Genomic DNA, 24,327 nt, shown 5'->3' on the forward strand with positions numbered 1-24,327 from the left:
TAAGGATAAGCTTACCACCAGAAACAGGGAGTCTGGGCCAAGAAGCCTTTGTAAACACACCCTGTTACTTCTATAATTGACAACCCAAAGCCCAAACTCTGCTTAGATTCTTCATTAATTGGGCACTCAAAACCCAAGTTTCTTTGTCCTGTCAATTCCTCACAAATTTATTATTTCTTTGTCTAAAGAGTATAAAAGCTGCCTGCTTTGGCCACTTCTTAGGTCTCATTTCTATGACCTCCATGGGCATGAATTAAAATCTTCTTTTTCTCCTGTTAATCTGTCTCGTGCCAATTTTATTAAGGAGTCAGAAACTGGTAACTTCTCCCATCCTAAAAGATTAGCTGTCTATCTTGTTTGTTTCATACTTCGAATTTTCATAACATGAGTAATCATAGGGAGAATTTTCCAAAGAGCATTTCTCAGGACATCTTCAGAAAATCATCCTGGCTTGCAAGCCTCCTGTAGATTAATTGTGTGGATGTCAGAAAAGATGTATGAAAGCATGCCACAGCGATGCGTTTCAAACTATGAATATCGGTGTCTATAATAGATCCTTAGGTCTTCCAGATGGCAGGCTCATAAATCTGCTTTTGTCATTCTCCACTTAAACACATATTAAATATATCCATGTCAAATTTTTAAACTGTTACAGATTATCATTCCCACCTTCTCCCTTTTCTCTCCATGCTAAATAAACCTGCTGAAGTAAAAGAAGAAGATTTCACACATAACCTCATGAGAGAACCTACTGTCTACCTTTTTGCAAGAATGGGGAGGAGGCTTAATAAATTTGAAGTTAATGATACTTGGAGCAAACTTTCTGATAGCTGGGTAAAGAGGGACAATGAGATATAAATATCACACTGAACTCCAAGTACTGCTGCCCATCTGACACTTCTCCAGCCAAGGTGAAATATACACTTACGTATACGTCTACCTATCTTATGATTACACCGACTTCAATAAAAACTACTGGCGTCAGTTGGTTCTTCAGTCAACATAAGATTTTTATTCATTATATTTTTCCTGTTCATGAAATCAGTACTCACTACAATAAAAACAGATTATCAAGAGTGGTCAAAGGAACATTTAAGCCACAAAATCTCTCATAGTTCTATTCACCTGAAACAACCATTATTAAAACTACCATGTATATATTGAAAAAGATTCTCTTTACATGCACTGACATATTCTATTTTTTAACTCAACTGGGATGAATATATTAACTTTTCCTTTCATTATCAATTATCTAGCATTACACATTTCTGTTACCTATTTTTTTAATTATAAAAGTAATACATGGGGCTTCCCTGGTGGCGCAGTGGTTGAGAATCTGCCTGCCAATGCAGGGGACACGGGTTCGAGCCCTGGTCTGGGAGGATCCCACATGCCGTAGAGCAACTAGGCCCATGAGCCACAACTACTGAGCCTGCGCTCTGCAACGAGAGGCTGCGATAGTGAGAGGCCCACGCACCACGATGAGGAGTGGCCCCCGCTTGCCGCAACTGGAGAAAGCCCTCGCACAGAAACAAAGGCCCAACACAGCCAAAAATAAATAAATAAATTTAAAAAAAAAAAGTAATACATGTAAATAGGTTAAGAATACATGTTCATTAGAACACACAGAAAAATAAAAGATCTCTCCCCCAAGAAGCAGCCACCTAACAGCTTTCTGTGCAACCTTTCAGAAATGTCCAATATATATACAAGAATGTATATGTCTCTACAAACTTTTAATTTTATGCAGTTGGAATCTAACTATGCATACAGTAAGCATCTTGCTTTTTTCCCCCCTTAATCCCATATCCTAGATTGCCATACTAAGAAGACCAGAAACCTAGCCTGTTTCATACAGTTTTCCAAATGGTATACTTATCTCAATTTTCAATAACACAGTTTTACACTCTATAGGTATACTATTACTTATGTAACCAATCCCCTGTTGATAGAAAAATTGTTTTCAATTTTATGCTACTTATAAACAATTTTTCAGTGGACATCCTTTCCACAGTTGCACAAATATATCTCTAGAATACACTTCTTAAAGTAGAAATTCTGAGAGTAAAAGGATATATACATTTAAAGTTTTACGTGTATTGTTGACCGAGGTTTGTTTGGTTTTTTTAAATTTCATCAATTTATACTCCCACCAAGAAGATACTATGCAACATTTTCACCAATGATGGGTATTACCATTTTTTTGGTCTGTGCCAATCTAATAAGTGAAATATGATCTCTACTTATTAGTTTAATTTCCATTTCTTTATTTGCCATGTTGAGAAGCTTTTATTATTTTATTCATTGTTCTGTGAACTACCTGTTACCATCTGTTGTCTGTTTTTCTATTAGACAATATTCCCTTTTCTTATACGTTTATGAAAACACTGTATATTACAGAAACTAGGCCTTTGTCTTTCATATAGATTGAATATTTTACAAAATTCCCATCTGTTTTTTATTTTGTAATGATATTATTTATCCTAAAAGTTTAATTTTCATGTAGTCAAATTTATCAGTCTTTTACTAATCACTTACTAACATGATTTAACAGTAATGTGTACTGAGATGGTTGAGGCAGTAACTGTACAGCACTGTGGCTGGCTTTGCTATTTACAAAGCCTGTCTCTCTTACTCAACCATAAGCTTGATGAGAGCAGGGACTATATCCTGCTAACAACTGCACCTCATTGCCCAGATTACGGCATATCCCCTAGCAGACACTCAATTAATCTTTGATGAATGGATGAAGCTTCCCAGGTCCATTGGACTCCAAGCAGTCTCTGTTACCAAGGATGCCCCTTCAGGAGACTATACAAGCAATTAAGAGGAAAGATATTTGAGAAAACAGATAAAAGAGAAAAGGAAGCTTTTCTGAAGATATATATATATGTATGTATATATATATATCTCAAGTGTTTTGCCTCATATATATATAATATATATATACACACACACATACATACTTGCATGCACACACACATACACGGGGGTAGGGGATTAGCAAAAACCCTCTGAGGAAGAGCCGTGTGAAACTATAAAAGTTAAAGTTAAGAGAGAGAGAGAGTGTGTGTGTGTGTGTGTGTGTGTGTGTACATGTGGAAAGTACATTCAGAATTTATGTCTCTCGTTGCATGAAAAAATTAGTTTAAAAGCCACAAAGCATGCATTGCCTGAAATCACTGTGTGCTCTCTTAGTGACATATATGGTTATTATGCTATCTTCCATTATGATGTGAGTTCTCGGGGGTCCTAATTATGTCAATTTTAAGTAATAGCTCCCTTAAATCCTTCCTTAATCAAATGGGATATAAAGAATTAAGGAAATAAATGCATATACTTACGAAATATATGCTGTATATATACATACATACTTAATATAGAATATATATTTTAAATAGAAATATATATTTCCTGTATATCAAGTCTCTGATATAAAATAATTCTAGACAGTCTGGAGGGATAGTACTGGATTGGAGGTAAGGACAGGCAGGACATAATGCCGAGTGACTAGAGATAAACTGGCTGAAGTCACAGGTGAAAAGGAAGGGACAGACCAGCCATGGGCCTTGAGTATTCCAAAGACTAGAACAAGAAGTTATACACCAAGTATCAGAGAGTCAATGAAAGTGCATGAGGAAGCGTGTGAGGGCTTCCCAGAGTCTAAAATAAAGATTGGTGGAGAGACGGGGCGGGCGGCGCTCGCCGCGAGTGAGTGGTTCAGCGCGGCCCCGGCTCCTTGTGCTCGCCTCACGCCGGCCCCAGTTGGCAGCAGCGCTGGAGGCCCCGGGCCTGTGACCACAAAGAGGGAGCCGGGGGCCGGACGGGAGCGGGGCGGCGGCGGCGGTGGCGGCGGCGGCTGAGGCCCAGGCCAGGCCCCCTCCCCTCAGCCTCCCGCCCGCCCGCCTGCCCCGCCCCCGCCGGCGGCGCCCCGCCCCTCCCCCAACCGCCAGACTAGCCTGGTGCGGGGGCCGCGCGCGAAGACATGGGGGAGAAGCTGAGGCTGGAGTCGCCCGTGGGGGCCGAGCCCGCCGTCTACCCGTGGCTGCTGCCGGTCTACCTGGCCAAAGCGTCCACCAGCAGGTGAAGGGGAGTGGCGCCTGCAAAAGATAGGGACTAGCCAAGGGATTAAAACCAAGATTGCTGGGCTGCCCTGGTGGCGCAGTGGTTGAGAATCTGCCTGCCAATGCAGGGGACACGGGTTCGAGCCCTGGTCTGGGAAGATCCCACGTGCCGCGGAGCAACTGGGCCCGTGAGCCACAACTACTGAGCCTGCGCGTCTGGAGCCTGTGCTCCGCAACAAGAGAGGCCGCGACGGTGAGAGGCCCGCGCACCGCGATGAAGAGTGGCCCCCGCTCGCCGCAACTAGAGAAAGCCCTCGCACAGAAACGCAGACCCAACACAGCCATAAATAAATAAATAAAATAATTAAGTAATTAAAAAAAAAAAGTAATTAAAAAAAAAAAAGATTGGTGGAGAGAAGAAGTGGAAGCACAGAGATTAACCAGAAATCTCACAATAGCCAGCTAGCAACACGGTCTCAGGTGTTTACATCTCAAACATCTGCTGAGCACCGTCTATGCACCAGAGATGCAGGCTACCAATGTATGAAGTGTGTGATGCTGGGTTCAAAGAATGGGTGAAGTAATAGAATGTAGCATTTCAGCCCGGAGGCAACTACGAAAAAAACTTTGTTCCTCCATTTTCTGATGAGGAAACCAAGAGGAGGGTGTGTCTGCAATCATCATGATGCTACAGCCTTCTATCAGCTAATCCAGAACTTTCCTTGCTATATCCAACAGTTCCAACTAAAGTTCCTTTTCTAAGACATATTTAAAAGGCAGAAACAACAAGAACAAAAACAGAAGTGGAGGAAGAAAGCATGACTATGTTAACGAGGGAGAAGATGACAACGAAAGTATCCAAAAGAAGTGGGCATATATGATAAGAAGAACAATAATATGCTAATGTTAAGCCTCTGACATACATCATCACATTGAAGTCATCCAACAACCTTATGAATGTCTGCAAAGCGCAAACAGGAATGCATCATAAACCACTGCAATTTTTGCTGAGCATATGCCAAGTTACCTAGAAGTTGCAGATACAGATCTCCACAAGCTTTGAGAAGGAGACTGGAGGAGATCCCTGGCAAGATGGGGTTGTGAGGAGTAAGATGGGCTCTTGTATGACTAACTTCAGAATCAAAAAGGGAACATTTAATGCACATCCCTACAGAGGTCCCTCGCCTACAAAACTACACCCTAGACGACTCGCCCCCTTTAACCAAAGGCAAAACTACTGCTCTGGCCCCCTGTCACGCTCAGAGATGGATTTAAATACTAAACATCATTGACTTTAGCGCAACTAAAGGAAAACTTGAAAGCCTCAAGTAAGAAGCATGTTATAAAGCTGCTGTAACTGTTACACGATCATGTTAAATAGACATAAGTCGGGTGCCTTGAAAGCCCAATCATACTTCTTACCCAGCAACTCATACAGAGAATTCAGAATCGATTTCCAAGATTCCCCTGCTTCTCTCCCAGCGACATCCGCAAAGTGTGCAGCGCTGCTGTACACGTGCAGCCTGTCTATACACTCGAGTACAAGGTTGATCATTCCCTGGAAGGGTAGAAAAATCCCCATCAGAAACTGCGATTCGGCTCACGGGCAAAAAAAAATGCTCAGTCGGTTTTTTTTTTTTAAAAAGCCTGGTGTAAAGTAAGTCCGTTCATCATAAAGAACACTGACCTCATTTACTCAAAGGACAGGAAGAAACACGCTTGCATGTGAAATAAAATGTTCCTGAAATGATTCGAGTGGTTTTTAAATCCTGAGTGCTGTTCTCAAATAGAAGCAGAACAATATAAAAATACGTATTTCATACTTACATTTGCAAGGCTTAATGGTAGAATGATGAATCCGTCAATAACAGTATTCTACCGTAAGTGAAAGGGTTCAGAGTGCACCACCCCAAAATATGCCACTTTGGCGTAAGGATTATTTTGGGCTGAAGGCAAGTGAGAAAAAGTGGACACGGAAAATTCGCTACCCTTCTCCGTTCCACCAGGAAGGGCAGGAGGATGCTTGAGACAATGTTTGATCTACACATCAAACCAGCCCTTAACTGCCCACTAGTTTCTCCCATATATTTCCTTCCCATAATTTGTTGACACCCCCCCAAGCTCAAAATTCCTTTCGTCTTATCACTTCCCTACAAATTTATTATTCTTTGTGTTAAGATGCTATGTAAACCTGAGTTCTAACCACTCCTTGGAGTTACCCATCACTGAGTACTCCCATGTATACACATGGTGCACACATTAATAATCTATTCGTTGTTCTCTTGTACATCTGTCTTTTGTCGGTCTAAACTGCAGGGCCCCAACCAATGAACCTGAGTAGAGGAAAATGATTTTTCCCCCTACCCTGCATAAGCATAAGAGCAGATCCTTACTTTTAGGGAGGATACCATCATCATCATCACCATCATTCCTTTTTAATAGTAAACTGAAGATATACTAAATTAATAAAGAAAAGCTCATGAAAACATATCTTTAAGGCAAATCAAAAATTCATTACAGAACTCTGTAAGAAGCTGTCTACTTTTCAAATTATGCTTTTACTATTATTTCTAGATCAAGGTTGTCAAAACGAGGCAAAGCCCATGAAAGGAAGAGCTAGAAAGAGTTGACAAATTAAATTAACTTACTTCACACAAAGAATGTAAGAGACATTATGACCCTAAGAACATTTCTAGGTTCCCATTCAGATTGTCTTATATGAGAAATTGAAAAAAACACTAATCCAAGTCAATATTTTAAATTTTCACAGCCCAATATTTCATTTTATTTTTCTAGATATTAAATAAGTGTAGTATACCTAACAGTTTGGCATGTACAAAAAGAAATGATCCCAATAAACTATTCCATGTTGCTATTATAGGTTTATGTTGACATTTCCTGTGCTTTCATGCCATTATGAGCTCTAGATAGGTCATTTCTTTTGTACACAGTGAAAAAAATCCTCAAAAATTAATGTAAGTTTCCACGGCTTTTGATGGAAAATTAGGAAACAGTTTTAAAACTAGAAGAACATAGGTTTAGGAGCTATGGGAACTCAACCATGTCCACTAACCTTTTTTCTTAAATACTTTTTACAAAGATACTTTCACTCAGAAAAATGCATTAATCCACATACGGGGAACACTGAGAAGAATGGGAACACTTGCTGATCTGGCCTGATTTGCCAGCTCAACTCTGACATCCTCCCACTGAAATTCTTGAATACATGGTACTATTTCAGACACTAGCATCAGGACCATTAGATGTATCACTTGGTCCTTCTGTTATTCTGCCTATAAAATATGCACTTGAGCTCTTTTTAGCAGGGGAACTTTCAGAAAATAAAATCACAGAATCTTAAGATATGCAGAAAGAAAAAATGGGGGTGCTCTGCCCAAGCAGGGAGTCTGCAGTCTGCCTCCCAGGTGGCCCTCTCCCAGGCAACTTCCATCCCCAACACAAAGCTCCAGTGGATCCTGAAGCATTTCCAAGGAGCCCCAAGGAACCTGCTGAACACTTCGAAAACCCTTGTGCTTTCCAAAGCCTGTATCCATTTAGACGCTTTGAGAGTCTGTTTTTATATAACGAGCATAAAGCAAACTACTGTGCAACAATGATCAGAGTGAAAGCTGAGCAGACAGTAAAATAAAACGTCTTTTGCCAGAGAAGCGAAGAGTGTCATCTTTTAAAATTAATACTTACTGAGAGAGAAATAAAAACCGTTGCAGGATTCCCCCAAGGCCTGGTTCCCTTGTTCCCTTGTATAGCAGTACAGCTGCTCATGTATATCTCAAAATGCAGATGTCAAATAGATAGAGAATCTTCCCCACCAAGAAGTTGTTTCCCCAAGACAATGACAGAAAAGAAATGATCATTGGTAGAAACTCACCTCTTCCTGGAAGAGATTCTGCCGATTTTTTAGAGCTCGTAATCTGTTCTGCTTATCTTCATGCTCTAAGTGCTCATCTGGTGGGTGGAAGTAGCCAATCAGGTCCTGCAGACTTAGACTTACAGACTCTATCGGTAAGTCTACAGTGGAAGCCTTCGCTTTTTTGCTGAGAGCATCAAGGCCCCTAAAATAAATAACAAATGTTTCTCCACATCAGTGAGTCACAATTTTATTTTATTATTTTTTAGTCTATAGATGATTGAAAGCTTTACTCTCTCTCCCTATATGCCTGTAAAAGGAACACATAAGAAAGGCCCTAATTTTCCTCAAACAAAAATAATGAATATATTCAAATGAGAAATGTTATATTCCGTCAAATATATACAATGCTATATTTAAAACACCAGTATCAAGAGAAACTCATCTAGAAGAAAATCTAAAGGATCTGGAGAACCAATGCCTACAAAACCAATGGTCTAAATATTTATAAACCAACTGATTTTCATTTTAAAACACTATATACGTCACCATTTGAGATGCAATTTCCCAGGCTCATAATTCTGACATTTACTTGTTCTGTTTTGTTTTGTTTTTGGCATAAACACTGTTAACTGCTATGCTATCACTGACACCCACTGCCATCCTGCCTAATTCCTGCCAATTTAAAGATATATCCCAATGATAATAATTTAGAAAATTCACTTATTAATCAGAAAACAATACATTAACATGCTTTTCCATTGTCTGAAAGAGATGTATTTAAGAAGGAGATTAAGAAACAGCATCGAGTTGCATTTTCCAGCCTTTGAAGAAAAGCATATGACTGGCATGTAAATGTGTTAATTTGTTGGTCTTCTGAGACTCTGAATTTTAAAACTCATAGCTTTGTATGTATCTGGAAAGAAATACTTTAAAGCATAATGTTTGTAAATCAAAATTATTCCAAAATAAAAAGCTCAGTAAAAAAATACCCAACAGATACCATAAAAGAATGGGAAAATGCCTATACTACAGTTGATATAGTAACACTCATATTAGTCATGACAAAATTTGATACATAAAATATTATACTGCCTTTTCTGCCCTCTGCATCGGCAAAATTATATGGCAATATTTTATTCCAAGGAAATATTTCTTTCTAGTTATCTGACTGTATTACAATTTATATTTTAAAAAACAATAAAAACCTTATAAATGAAAAATTAGCTTACCTTTGAACTTTATGATGCTATTATTTAAAATATATCATCATTTACATAAATATTACTAATAATTTTGGAATATTATACTTCAGCTTTATAAACAGTTCAAATAGTAAAACTGTGTGACTATCTTAAAGTTTCTACCTGTAATTCCAAATCAAGTATATCAATGAAATTCATCTATTACCTTGTCTTGTCATCTATGCAAGGTCTTCTATGCCCAAAAAGCAACAGAAATGACTTGTCAGAAGAAAATTATTTCTCCCTTTTTAAAATGAATACTCATATGCAATGTAACATTGCTGTTCTAAACATTTTAACCCATTAATTCTAGTTGAATGATAAATACAACAAAGTCAAATTCAAATCCCATCATGCAAAAGTAAATAAAATTCAAAAGTAATTCAAATATAATATCTACATTTTTCAAACCTAAAGAGAAATAATAGCGAATGTCAGTTTTTAGGTTATTAGGTTGAATATATCTGCTATCAGAAATGTAACCATTCAATTGCTTTCCAGGAGAAGCCTCTTGTCAGACAAATGCTATCCAAGGCTCTTAAAACTGTTAATGATATTTCAGCAACATCTTTTTCATTCCATCTCCCAGCATAATGGATATTTTAAAAAATAAACAAATGGGACCTAATTAAACTCAAAACCTTTTGCACAGCTAAGGAAATCATAAACAAAATGAAAAGACAACCCACAGACTGGGAGAAAATATTTGTAAATGATATGACCGACAAGGGATTAGTCTCCAAAATTTACCAACGGCTCATGAGGCTTAATATTGTCAAAACAAACAACCCAATCAAAAAATGGGCAGAAGACCTAAATAGATATTTCTCCAAAGAAGACATACAGATGGCCAAGAGGCATACTGAAAAGATGTTCAATATTGCTAATTATTAGAGAAATGCAAGTCAAAACTACAATGAGATATCACCTCACACCAGCCAAAATAGCTATCATCAAAAAATCCCCAAACAATGAATGCTGGAGAGGGTGTGGAGAGAAGGGAACCCTCCTACACTGTTGGTGGGAATGTAAATTGGTACAGCCACTATGGAGAACAGTATGGAGGTTCCTTACAAATATAAAAGTAGAGCTACCAGATGACCCTGCAATCCCATTCCTGGGCATATACCCAGAGAAAAACATGGTCCGAAAGGATACATGCACCCCAGTGTTCATTGCAGCACTGTTTACAATAGTCAAGACATGGAAGCAACCTAAATGTCCATCGACAGAGGAATGGATAAAGAAGATGTGGTACATATATGCAATGGAATATTACTCAGCCGTTGAAAAGAATGAAATAATGCCATTTACAGCAACATGGATAGATCTAGAGATTGTCATACTGAGTGAAATAAGACAGAGAAAGAGAAATATCATATGATATCCCTTATATGCGGAATCTAAAAAGAAATGATACAGATGAACTTATTTACAAAACAGAAACAGATTCACAGACTTAGAGAACGAACTTATGGTTACCAGAGGGGAAGGGATAGTTAGGGAGTTTGGGATTGACATGTATACACTGCTATATTTAAAATGGATAACCAACAAGGACCTACTGTATAGCACAAGGAACTCCGCTCAATGTTACGTGGCAGCCTGGATGGGAGGGGAGATTGAGGGAGAATTGATACATGTATATGTATGGTTGAGTCACTTTGCGGTGCACCTGAAACTATCACAACATTGTTAATTGGCTATACTCGAATATAAAATAAAAAGTTAAAAAAAAATGTTAACGATTCTAAGTTTTAGGACTATCCAATAAAGAGACATTTTTCATCTTAATTTATCAAGGACAAAAAAAATGAAAAAAAAAATAATTGGGGGAAATCAAAGGTGGTAGAAGCATGCTATGTCACAACGAAAATTAAAGCCATGAATTCCAGCTCTACATTTTATAATTTGAAGATTAAATCATATTACAAACATACATTCCTCCCTTATCCCATTTACTTCAAGAATACATTCATTCACTAATATGTATAAAATGGATAATAAGAACCTGCTGTATAAAAAATAAATTCAAAAATTAAAAAAAAATTTTTTTTAAAAGAATACATTTATTAATATACCTAGAGGAAAAAAAGCTATACCCCTTTTTTTTTAACAGTGCAGAAAAATAGAACCCTTTCCCCTATACATGAAAACAAATGCAAACACACACACACCCTCACACACACCTCACCACCACCACTACCCTAACCTTGGGGAGAGAGACCAGAAGGGTCACAGAAAATAAACTGCATAAGAAAATTACAAATGAACAAAAACAAAATAGATCTCAACTTCCACTCTAAGAAGTAAAAAAGAAAGGTCTGAGTCTACATTTTTTAAATGAGTCTCTTAATAGTATATAAATCTACATTAATAAAATGAATACCTAAAAAATTTTACTTTGAAAAATATATGGATATTGTAAAATATTATAAAGATATTGAGGTTTTAAATACTTTTAGTGCTTTCATGAATGTGATAGAAGGATCAAACTATGTTATTTAAAATAACATACCCTTTACAATGTTCTGTAATTATGTAAAACTTTTCAAAGTTTCTAAGCTATATTAAAGAAGCTATATTAAATTACATTAAGCTATATTAAAGTTATATAAATTCAGGAATTCAAATAGTTCAGTAATATTAACAAGCACATAAGTAAAATCCATATATATAGAAATATATATAAACATGATGAATTAAATAATATAATCAGCAGGTGAGTATTCTAGAAAGAAAAGAAGAGAAAACAATAAAGCTAAATTAAAATTTAATTTTTGAAAAACTAATACATAATTAAGGTCAGTTAAGTGTAAAAAAGAGAAACAGACTCATTATCTTCATCCATAGCATCTGTTACATGATCACAGGAAAGAGACACACTTTTAAAAGGAGATGCTGGATAACTAGGAAAAGATGGTAGTTTGATGATGGGCTTGTGATTAGAAATCTGAAGGAGAAAAAAATATCAATATAGAACTAGCAAAGATTAGACTACATTTGCCAGGGGAAACATGGAATCTCATCTCGAAATACGAATTTCATGTGTCAACTATGTCTGAGTTGCTTTCAGCCAAGATAAAGTGAAACAACCCTCCTCCCCCTCCAAAAAAAACACAAGACAAAATATTTGGAGAAGAACACATTTCAAGACACTGGACATCAAGAAATAAAGGATAGATATGATAACAACCAAGGTGAGTCCTACAATGGCTCCACTTTGCTTTAGAAGAATTTCTAGGCCACGATACAGGTATGGGAACCCAGGTGAGGCAAAGAAGACTCCCTGAGTTGAGCAGACATTGCTGAGAGTCTGGGAGACCAAGGTTGCTAGAGTTTGCAGGACACAGTACCAGAGAGGAGACCGCTACACAGGAGTGGACTCTAGAGAAATACAGAGGGTCCCCCTCAAGTATTCAGCAGAGGGCTGATGAACACGTACACGTGAGAAAACTACCAGGGCAGGGAACAAAGCCTTCTGAAATAATTAGCGAAAACAGTAACCGATACTCACACGGGATGTGAAATGGTGCCTCCTCCCATCAGTCAGATTGGGAACCCTCATAATTCATGGGGCATCAGGTTGAGTATACAGATGGTCTTGCCTCAAGAGTGGGGAATAATTAGCCCTAGATTTAACACGGATCTGCTCCCACCCCAAAAATCCTAAAAGCAAATTCCAGAAGAATCAAACATAACCAAGTAACTTAACTGCCTCCCAGAAAAACTCAAAAATATTGACAGGAAGACAAAAATATCCAGTACCCAACAAATTTACAATGTCTGACAACTAAACAAAAATGACCAGATAGGTAAAGAAGAATAAAATATAATCATCAATAAGAAGAAAAATCAATGAACCAAAAGAAAAAAAAAGTCAGCCTACAATGTTATACCCAGAAAAAAAATCACTTAAAATGAAGGTAAATTAGGACATTTTCAGACATACAGTAGCCAAAGTTTCCATCTCCAGGAGACCTGCACCATAAGAAATGTTAAAAGAAGCACTTTGGGAGTAAAGATAAACTACCCACAGGAAATGCAAATCCTCAAAAAAATAATAAAGATTAAAACACCTGAAATGGCAACTATATGCACAAAATATTAGGTGCATTTGTTATTATTTAAATCTCTTTGAAATCTAATTGACCTTAAATAAAAATGATAAAAATGTAGTGTGGGGTTTATAACAGCTATAAAAGCAAAACGTATGACAAAAACATCACAAAGACTGGGAGAGAAGTATACTGTTGAAATGTTCTTATATTACTCACAAAGGTAAAATGACCTGAAAGTAGGCTGTGATAAGTTAAAGTTGTAGGCTAAAAAACATCTTAAGCAACCACTAAAATAACAAAAAAGGAATTATAGCTAATAAGCCAACAAAAAAAGGAGATAAGATGGAATTGCAGAAAATTCTCAACCCAAAAGAAGGTAGAAAAAGAAGGAAAAGGGACAAAGACCAGAAGGGACAAATACTAAACAAATAACAAGATGGCAGGCAAACTTATATATCAATAATCGTATGAATATAAATGGACTAAACTTCACAATTAAAAGGCAGTGACTGCCAAATTGGATAAAAAATCAAAACCCAACTACATACTGCCTAAAAGAAATGTACTTTGACTCTAAAGACAATAGTAAGTTAAAACTAAAAGAATTTTTTTTTTTAAATATACAATGCTAACACCAAGGAAAACAAGAGAGCGGAAGTGCTATATTAACATCATACAAAGTTGATGTCATAGCAAATATCACTAGGGATTTTAAAAAGGTGATTTCATAATAAAGGGGTCAGTTTATTATATCCTAAATTTTTTGATGAACCTAATAACAGAGCTTCAAAATACATGAAGAAAAAAAATGACAGAACTGCCAAGGAGAAACAGAAAAATCCAATTATAGTCAGATTTCAATACCCTTCTCTCAATAATGAATAGAACATATGGACTGAAAATCAGTAAGGAAGCAGAAGATCTAAACAACACTATCACCCAACTAGATCAAATTGACATTCTTTAGCACTCCACCCAATAAAAGGAGAATGGGCACATGGAACATTTATTTTACAGTGCACACAGAACATTTACCAAGATAGAACATATTCTGGTAGAGCAACTAACAGAAAACATTATGAAAATGTCTGAGAGGACTTGTAATTGAGTTGATTAGTATGACCTTGGCTATGAAGGTAACAGAAAAGGGACCGGTGCTTAGACTGAGTTATAACACTGTTCCTGGTTCAGCGACAGAGTAAGGGTTGTAATTTGTTCAGGCTGCCTCGGAGTAGCCATGCCTGTCTCTCCATGCAACCTACATATATCCTCCTGTGCACCTCCTGTGCATCTCTAGATTACTTATAGGACACAATACAATGTAAATACTATGTAAATAGTGGTAAATACAATGTAAATGCTATGTATATAAACAGTTCCCAGCATGCAGCAAATTCAGGTTTTGCTTTTTGGATCTTCCCGGGCCATAAAACGTGTCTCAATAAATTTAAAAGCATTCAGTTTTACAAAGCATATTCTCTGACCACAGTGATATTAAATTAGAAATCAGTAACAGAAAGATCTTTGGAAAACCCCAAATATTTGGAAACTGAACAACCTATTGGTCAAAGAAGCAATTAAAAGGGAAACTGAAACACAGTACGGCAAAGAGTGAGAGATGCCACTAAGGACAGATATTTTAGCACTAAATGACATAAGAAAGGTCTCAAATCAATGATGTCAGCCTTCATCCTCTGAAACCAAAAAAAGAAGAGTAAATTAAACCCAAGGCAAACAGAAAAAAAGATTAAAGATCAGAATGGGAATCAGATAATCTTTTTAAATGATCATCCCTCCCTCAGTATCTACTGGGGGGGTTGGTTCCAGGACCTCTCTCAGATATCAAAATCTGTGGATGCTCAAGACCCTTATATAAAATGGTGTAGTATTTACATATATCCTACACATACTCTCCTGTATACTTTAAATCATCTCTAGCTAACCTACATAATACAATGTAAATACTATGTAAATAGTTGTAAATGCTATGTAAATAGTTGTCATCATGCTTCAAATTCAAGTTTTGCTTTTTGAAACATTTTGGAATTTCTTTCCTAATATTTTTGATCCATGGTTGGTTGAATAAACAGATGCAAAATCCTTGGATACAGAGAGCTAACTATAGTTAAATATAGGTTATATAACTAACCTATTTTATCAAGATAAGTATAATAAATGAATTTCATTCAAATAACCCAAACAAAAACTGAATTTCAATATGAAGCAGCAAATATATAATTCAGTAAGTACTTTTGCCACAGAATCCAAATTTCCCGTGTTTGGTTCTCTATCTAATCAATTTAGCAAGTGTTAGATTCTAAAATTAAGCTTCCAAATCACAGACACAACTTTTTAAAAAAAAATATGATTGGTCTTGAGCAAAGAGCAAATGTGCAAAAGCAAATCACATCCATGATGAATTATCGTATCTCGATCAACATACAAAATGCCATTTAAGACATACCATTACTACATTAAGTCTAAACACGGATATAGTATCTTTCTGACAAAATATGTTTTAAAACAAATAATCAGTTTTTTCTCTGGTATTAATTTAGCTCTTGCTTGCCAAATGGAATCTCCATAGTGCCTCTGAAAATACCACACAAGTCACAATGTAATAAAAATTTGTCTTTTTGTAGTTGAAGAAGTCAGTACTGATGTATATAATTACATAGAAAACAGACTATTTTAAAGATTTATGATTATTTTCCTCAATCCTTATAGAACTGATAAGGCTGTAGTCAAAAAGAACCATGGAAAGAACAAGATGGAAAAAAATCTAAGTTGAACTGATCCTAAAATAAGTTATAATTTCAAAGTCAAAAATTTATTTATTACAAGAAATAAGTACCATAAAAAATGGTAAGAATCTGATGCCTACCCCATCTCTAAGCCTGACTCCATCTAAAAAGGGTTAGGGTTTAGATGAGGCAGAGAGGTGAGATAAATACTAAGGATATGATGAAGCTCAACGCTGTGCACATTGTTTGATTTCATGAAAGTATGCACACAAATGCACACACACACACAGTGGGATGGTTTATAAAAGAAGCAGAGAGTAATTAAGTGACTATTTATATAATCTTGGGTGGCAAAGGTCTTTCATATGCTGATTTATAGAGTAAACTATGATGAAAAAACACTTTAAAATCTTTTCCAAACCAGTAAGTTGGGAAAATATTTGCAATTTATATACGATTATAGGTAATTAGTATCTCTAACATAACAAAAGCTCATAACAGCCTAATAGAAATATTATCAAATAATAGGGTAAATCACAAAGAAAAAAATAAACGAAGAAAATTGGTCACACCCATTTTCACAATTCTCACATAAATGCAAATTTTTAAAATAATTATAAATAAATATGTACCTACTATAAATATATACATATACACATATATATCACTTTTTCCCATCAAATTGGTAAGCTTAAAGAGATACATAATATCCATCACCAACCAGAGTATATATTGGTATAATGTTCCCAGAAAACACATTGGACACAAGTTTGGTTTAGTTTTGTAGATATGCAATTGTTTCAATTATTAAGGTGGGAAAGGTTACTTATTGCAAGAATCGTTCTTTTGAGTTCAAAACTCACAAAGTGTAGGCTGTGCTACCTCCAGTGTGAAAGGGCTAGCACAGGGATATGTTATAGAATAATTCTGACATACAGCTATCAATTATAAGTTACACATACAATTTTTAAAACCACAGTCTTTTTTTAAAAATTCATTTCAAAGAAAGACATAAAATCATCTAACTAGCATTTTCTAATGGGTTCTGCAGAACTGCCAAATTGTATGAGATTTACCACCATAGTATATTTTAGAATTGTTTACTTGTAAATCTGATAAGATAATTAAAATAAAATATTAAACAACCACCACAACAAAGGACAATGTACCTAATAAACCTATTGAAAAGGAAGACCGTGCTCCGGATGACACGTGCTGTCCGTGATTCTTCATGCTGAGATCTGGATAAATTTAGGCCATCATCCATGTGACCTTCATGATGCATAATAGCCTGCACGAAAGCAGAAATAACGCCATGACTCCCAATATCTCTTTTTCAAATGGGTGTTAAGAAGTAGGCAACTCAAAAAGGTGAGCCATGACAGTAAGCAGAGTCAAAACACAGCTGAAGGGAACTGTAAGCTGTCAGGTTCAGGTTAAATAACATGCACAGGTCCCTGTACAAATTAGTCATTCAATATATTTATTCAGCTATTGTTTTAAAGATGAATCAGTTGTTGTTCTAAAGAACCAATCAATAAATATATTGATTTGAAAACCAATCACTAGAATGTTTTCACATATCTATGTTCAATGATTCATCCACAGTCTAAGCAAACTCTGAACAAAGAAGCAAAGGAAAACATTACATAGGATACCAGTTATTCAGTAGTTCTGAACATAGCTGGGTTCATTAATAAGTACTGAGCAATGCTTCTAAGGCACATCAGTTCTTTAAAAAAAATGTGTTTTTATTTTATTAGTTCTTTTGTTAGCTTTATGTTTTTGAACATTCTATGACAGAACAACATGAAGAGATAAGTGCAAAATATTAAGTGAACAGTTGAATGAATTTCACAAAGTGAACAAACCACGTAACCAACACCCAGATCAAGAAAGAGAACAATATGGCACCTTAAAACCTGCCCTGGAGTTCCCTTCCTGCCCCATCCACCACAATGTTCCCCATCTTCACGACTTTCAACAGCAAAGGTCACTTGTGTGCTATATGTAAATGGAACCATTTGTGTCTAACTTCCTTCACTCAACACTAACAGCAAGATGTTTCTAGAACATTTAATCAGGTATACTGAACTAAAATTAGCAACCAGAACTAAAATCATAAACTATCTAGAAAGCAATGTAAAGAGGAACTCCTAATACCAAAATCAATGAGACAGATACATCTGTATTCAAAGTCAATTTTGTAGCCTTAAATGCCTTCATTGACAAAGAAACAAATGACTAAAGTGAAGGAACGTATTACTCACTTTAACACTCTAAAAAAGGAAAACAAATTAAATAGAAAAGGGGAATTAATGAAGATAAAAAGAGAATTTAATGAACTAGAAATCAAATAAAATACGAGAAAAGGTTGAATAAACCCGAAATGTTAATTTTTTGAGAAGATAAATAGTTAAACCTCTCACAAACCAGGCTAAGGATAAAACGGAAAGAAAGAAAAAAACACAGAGAAAAGAATATAAGATACAAAAGACATTAAAATTATAAAATGATAATAAGACAATGCTATATGGAACTTAATGGCCAAAAAAAAATTTTTTTTAAGAACATAACTGACTACTCAAGAGGACAAGGATGGCTTCCCAGCAAGTTAAAAATCATCAAAAGGAATCTGCCCAACAAAGTAGAATATTTGAGGATACCAATTTATTAAACAGAGATTGGAAAGGAAATTTAAGATCCAATTTTTAAAAGATTATAGGACTAGACAGTTTTACAAGTGAGCTCTAATGAACCTTCAAAGAAATGATACTCTTAATGGTAGACTAGTCAGTGAACTACGACCGCTGCCTATTTTTATATAGCCTGTGAGCTATGAATGGTCTACAATTTTAATGGCTGAAAAAACACCAAGAAAAGAATATTTCATGAAACCTGAAAATTGTATGAAATTCAAATTTCAGTACCCATAAACAAAGAAAAATTCATATATAAATTTCATATATAAAATGTATATGCTAATTCTAGATAAATTCTAAATAAAACATAAATAGAATCTAATAAGATTTCAAAAGAATAATAAACTAGGCCAAACTGGGTTTAGTCTATGAATGTAAGGATTCTTCAATATCATGATGTCTATTAACCTATTTATCAACAAAGTAAAAGACACTAAAACATGATTTTTTTCTCTCTTCAAACGATAAAATTTAGCAATCATTGCTAATTTTTTAAAAAGTCAGATAAAATAGAAATAGCAGGATATTATTTAAATATATAAACTATTTCAACTGTCCACAGGATGCAAGGAGGCATAACTTCTGTGAAAGAGGAGTGAAAATTCGCAATAAGAAGTCATACTGGGATGAACAACCAGAATAGATGAAAAGACAGCACGCTGAGATAAAAAGTGACCTGGGTGAGATAATGAAAAAGACAAGAAAACTAAAATTTCAAAGGCATGGAGAGACATTAAGGAACAGAACTGCATCAAAGAAAAGAAAGTGAGTGATTTGGGGGACACATTTGAGAAGCAAAATGCAGAGACTGGGTAAGAACGACAGGAATGCCAAAGGGGAAGACGGCTGACCTAGAGGAGAGAAACTAGCTGTGCTCCTGAGAAAGAAATTACAACTGTAAGAAAAGGAGGCCAAAGATACGCTGCACAATTCTCCTCTCAGTTTTAAAAGACCTACGTGTGCTGATTAAAAATCCTTCGTGACACAGACAGAGAGAACAGACCTGTGGTCGCTGAGGAGGGGCGTGAGAGGATTGGGAGTCTGGGGTTAGCAGATGCAAACTATTATATAGAGAATGGATAAACAACAAGGTCCTACTGTATAGCGCAGAGAACTATATTCAATATCCTGTGATAAACCTTAATGAAAAATGTATGTATATGTATAACTGAATCACTTTGCTGTACACCAGAAACTAACACAAAATTGTAAATCAACTATACTTCAATAAAATAAATTTTAGAAAATCCTTGGTGATAGATGCATTTCATAATTCAGAGTTTTCAGGGTTTTTTAAAAATGTAATACAATGTATTAACTGTATATGTGGAACACCCAGTATGGCAGGTGCATCACTGCATAATCAATAAATTTATATTTCTGCAGCAAAACATGAATATCCACACTAAGTGGGATACATAAAACCTATGAAAAGTGATTCAGACATTTTTTTAGCTAACCAAGGTTTTATTCATATGGAACAACAGAAGGTCAGTTTCAAATATGTAAAGATTTGGCGAATATACCACCAACATGCTTTTCTCGAAAAATAAAATGATTTGAAGATACTAGCTAACTGGGAAATGTATAAAAATTAGGAGATCTAGACTGAGAAGTCCTCACCTGTCATGAGCACACTGAAGTCTCTCGATAAAGATTTAATATAATAGATGGTTCTAGAAGTAGTAATACATTTACAGTAGAGATTGTATTAGATTATCTCTTCTATGGCCTATAAAGTCTGTTTCACATGTTACTTTATTAATGTAAATAAGACTGGTTAGCTTCTCAACACCCCTGTCAAATTCTTCTATAAAGCAAGCTCCTTGTTAGCCTATGATGTAGAATGTAAGTCCCACTCTGACTTTAATCCATGGTTAAGGAATAAGAGAGTGGAGTAATAATAATGACAACAGGGTGAGGGCTAAATGAAATGAGTGGAGGGCATTGAAAATGTTGAAGTTGACTGATGGATGGATACACAGGGTCCATTGGACCATTTTGTTTTCTTTGCATATATTTGAATTTCCATAATAAAAAGTTAAAAACAGCGAGGCTCCGTCTCGGGACAGAATGAATGCTATACAAATACTGAATACAAACACATTTAAATTTATGAGCCTAGGTCAAAGACCCCAAAGACAAGCGACCGTATTATAACGATTATACGGGTCTGCGGGCGAGTTGTCCCAGGCTCTCCATCCGAAGCTCTGAGGAAGGTGGTACAGGGACGCACTTCAGCCCGACTCCATCAAAGCTGGATTAGCTTCCCACTCCACTAATATCAGCACTGGTCACTCTAAAAAGATAGCAATAACCTTGAACAATCCATACTGGAATGTGTATATGTTACGATTAGGAAATCTACTGAAAATAAAAATTTCTTCCCCACTACTTCCCTTCCAAGGTCTATTATAGAAATAATAGTTATCCCGTTATCTGATTCTGTGTACTGGTACATGGCGGTGTAAAAACATGAAATGTGAACGATCTAGTATCAATGCTATGTACTTGCCATAAAGAAGCTCACAAATTAGAGAGAGGGAGGTGTAGCCTAGTAAATAAGAGAGCACAGAGAGTGTATATAAAATTTAATCATACACAAATATTATGAGAACACAAAGGAGGGTGTACTAGATGAACTTAGATAGGAAGAACGTCTAAGATCATCTTTAAACTTAAGCCCTGGGGGATGGATAGGAAGTGAATGGAGGAGAAAAAGAAATTTAAAAGGGCATTCCAAACAGAGGAAACGGTATGTGCAAAGGCACAGATGTGGAAAAGCCACGTTTCTTTGAGGCACTGGAAGGAATGTGCTGTAAGTGGCTGGTGTGCTGGGGAACCTGAAGACACCTAGAGACTGGACAAAGGATAGGAGAATGGGGCAGAGACAGACGGGAGGCAGGTCAGGAAGGGCGTCACATACTATCAAAAGGTGTAACTGTTGTCTTGTAAGCGATGGGGTGTCAGTGAAGGACTCAGAGGTGAGTGTACGAGCACGCCTGCAGATGAGTTTGGGGAATAACAGAAACGAAACTCACAAACACTAAACATTTCTACGCATGAGCATTATTGAGCATTGTAAAAAAGATACTGTACACACAATCCCAGCAGCATCACAGAGGACACAGTGAATTAGGCAGACCAAGCTAGTGTCCAGAAAAGAGTAGAGTATTTCTTCACTTAGTATTTAAATCAGTGATGCAACATCCAGCGCTGTTCACTTACAAAAACCAGAGAGTTTATTAGGGTGGGACTGGACCTCTAGCATGTAAATTGCAAACATTAGCAGGTGGCTGAAAGGGTTAGCTACTTCTTTTTGTCGTGCGTTTGTGTTTTTCGTTCATTAATAACGACGGCCATAAATACTGTTTTGAAATACTCTTACCTTACGTTGTATGGATCCCATTCTCACAGATTTCACATCCACAGACTGGTAAGTTAGCCACAAGCCCGTACTGATATGCTGTATATAACACACTGAGTCTCCATATTTTATTTCAGAGGTTCCCATGCCATCAACTTCTTTTCTCACCCCTACATCCAATTTTTCCTAAGAGAGAGAAAAAAAAAGATAAGAAAAGGTTTTAAAAATAGTAGTTTATATCGAAAACACTTTGCCTTGTTGTAAATAATGTTCCTTGAAAAATGCAACTCTCTGCCATCCTCTGAAATAATAATGGTCAAATGTTCCATGCCAGCAGTTCAACCTCGACTGAAACCTGAAGTAGGAGATTGCAGAGATAAATAACATATTCCTGAATTATTCATACTGGCAGAAAATTATTTTGGCCATAACACAAAATTTTATATTGCTTCATGGCAAACTCCAAACCAGAGATCTTAAAATCAGTAATTTAGGCTTCATATTCTTTCCAGATTATTATTTTTGTGATTGATGACTAAGAGCATAGGTTTGAGGGACAGAAAAGCCAATTTTGAGTCCAATCTCTGCCACTTACTACGTCTGTGACCTTAGGATAAGTTAATTAAACGTTTTAAGCCTCCGTTTTCTCATCTGTAAATACAGCTAACAAGAGACTCTCCCCCAGAGTATCAGAAAACATGAGATAATGAATGCAAAGTTCTCAGCACACTGCCTGAGATAAAATAAACACTTCAATAAATTCTAATGATTTTGACCATGAAAATGGTATTGATAATGGTGATGATGATTTCCTTCTTAATAAGGATGTTAGACATAATGATGATTTCTTTCAAACTAATCAAGGCTATAATTCAGTTTCAACTACTTGCAGTTTCTAACTCGGACCACAGAGGTATTCACTCCTAAAGGGCTGCCATGCTAAGCTCCCTATGCTATGAAGAAGCAATCAGTCCTCTGATAGCAACTAAATATTTCTTTTAAATCCCTATTTATTTTTTATAAAATTATTTATTTATTTATTTTTGGTTGCGTTGGGTCTTCGTTGCTGTGTGTGGGCTTTCTCTAGTTGTGGAGAGCGGGGGCTACTCTTTCTTGCGGTGCACGGGTTTCTCATCGCACTGGCTTCTCTTGTTGCAGAGCACGGGCTCTAGGCGCACGAGCCTCAGCAGTTGTGGCACGTGGGCTCAGTAGTTGTGGCTTGCAGGCTCTAGAGTGCAGGCTCAGTAGTTGTGGCGCACGGGCTTAGCTGCTCTGAGGCTTGTGTGATCTTCACAGACCAGGGCTCAAACCCGTGTACCCTGCATTGGCAGGCAGATTCTTAACCATTGCGCCACCAGGGAAGCCCCTAAATCCCTATTTATTTCAATGCTTCTTCCTTCAATTTTCCCTCCCATGCTTCATTCTGATCTTCAAGAACTCATTATGTCTTGAAGTTCTGTAGAGTTCTTAAAATAACAGCAAAAAAACCCACAAAAACCTAATGTTCTTTTGGTTACAATACCTCCTTTTGTGATTTCTTATTCTTCTCCTTGGTCTAACTTTCCTTGTTAAATTTACTAAGTTTCATCTATTTCTTTGGCTATTTGACTGTCGTGTGAAGTTAGTGCCAGTTACACAAATGTTTTTGAAGATTAGGTTGGAATAAATTTTATATTTCTTACATAAAAAGGAACAATTCAAGTAAAACAGATTTTTTATTTCTCATGGTATTATTGGACCATACTAATAGTTAGCAACTCCAAAATAATTACGGACACTCTGCCAACAATTGAAAATTAAAATTTAAATGAGTTGCAATTCTTTTTTTTTTTTTTTTTAAAGTAACAAACACGGGGCCTTGGATTGCCATCTGTTATTTTTTTTTTTTTAAAGTATTTGTTTTTATTTATTTATTTATGGCTGTGTTGGGTCTTCGTTTCTGTGCAAGGGCTTTCTCTAGTTGCGGCAAGCGGGGGTCACTCTTCATCGTGGTGCGCGAGCCTCTCATTATCACGGCCTCTCTCATTGCGGAGCACAGGCTCCAGACGCGCAGGCTCAGTAGTTGTGGCTCATGGGCCTAGTTGCTCCGCGGCATGTGGGATCTTCCCAGACCAGGGTTCAAACCCGTGTCCCCTGCATTAGCAGGCAGATTCTCAACCACTGCGCCTCCAGGGAAGCCCGAGTTGCAATTCTTAATGCAAAAAGGGTCAAGGTCATATAAGAAAGTGAATGCAATTATGAGTTAAGTTGATTTAACCATTAAGCAAATAACTTGAA

The 24,327-nt window shown here is 36.5% G+C and overlaps 1 protein-coding gene across 1 annotated transcript in view; it reads right to left on the reverse strand.

Annotated features, from left to right (window-relative positions):
* Positions 1 to 24,327, reverse strand: part of RYR2 (ryanodine receptor 2) — a 740,642-nt gene that overhangs the window by 348,844 nt on the left and 367,471 nt on the right. The window contains 4 exon segments of the mRNA XM_036828245.1: positions 5,487 to 5,622; positions 7,954 to 8,137; positions 17,151 to 17,272; positions 22,072 to 22,236. Of these exon segments, the coding sequence (XP_036684140.1) occupies positions 5,487 to 5,622; positions 7,954 to 8,137; positions 17,151 to 17,272; positions 22,072 to 22,236 (607 nt within the window).

Source organism: Balaenoptera musculus, chromosome 16 (assembly GCF_009873245.2).
Source record: "Balaenoptera musculus isolate JJ_BM4_2016_0621 chromosome 16, mBalMus1.pri.v3, whole genome shotgun sequence".
Lineage (NCBI taxonomy): Eukaryota > Metazoa > Chordata > Mammalia > Artiodactyla > Balaenopteridae > Balaenoptera > Balaenoptera musculus.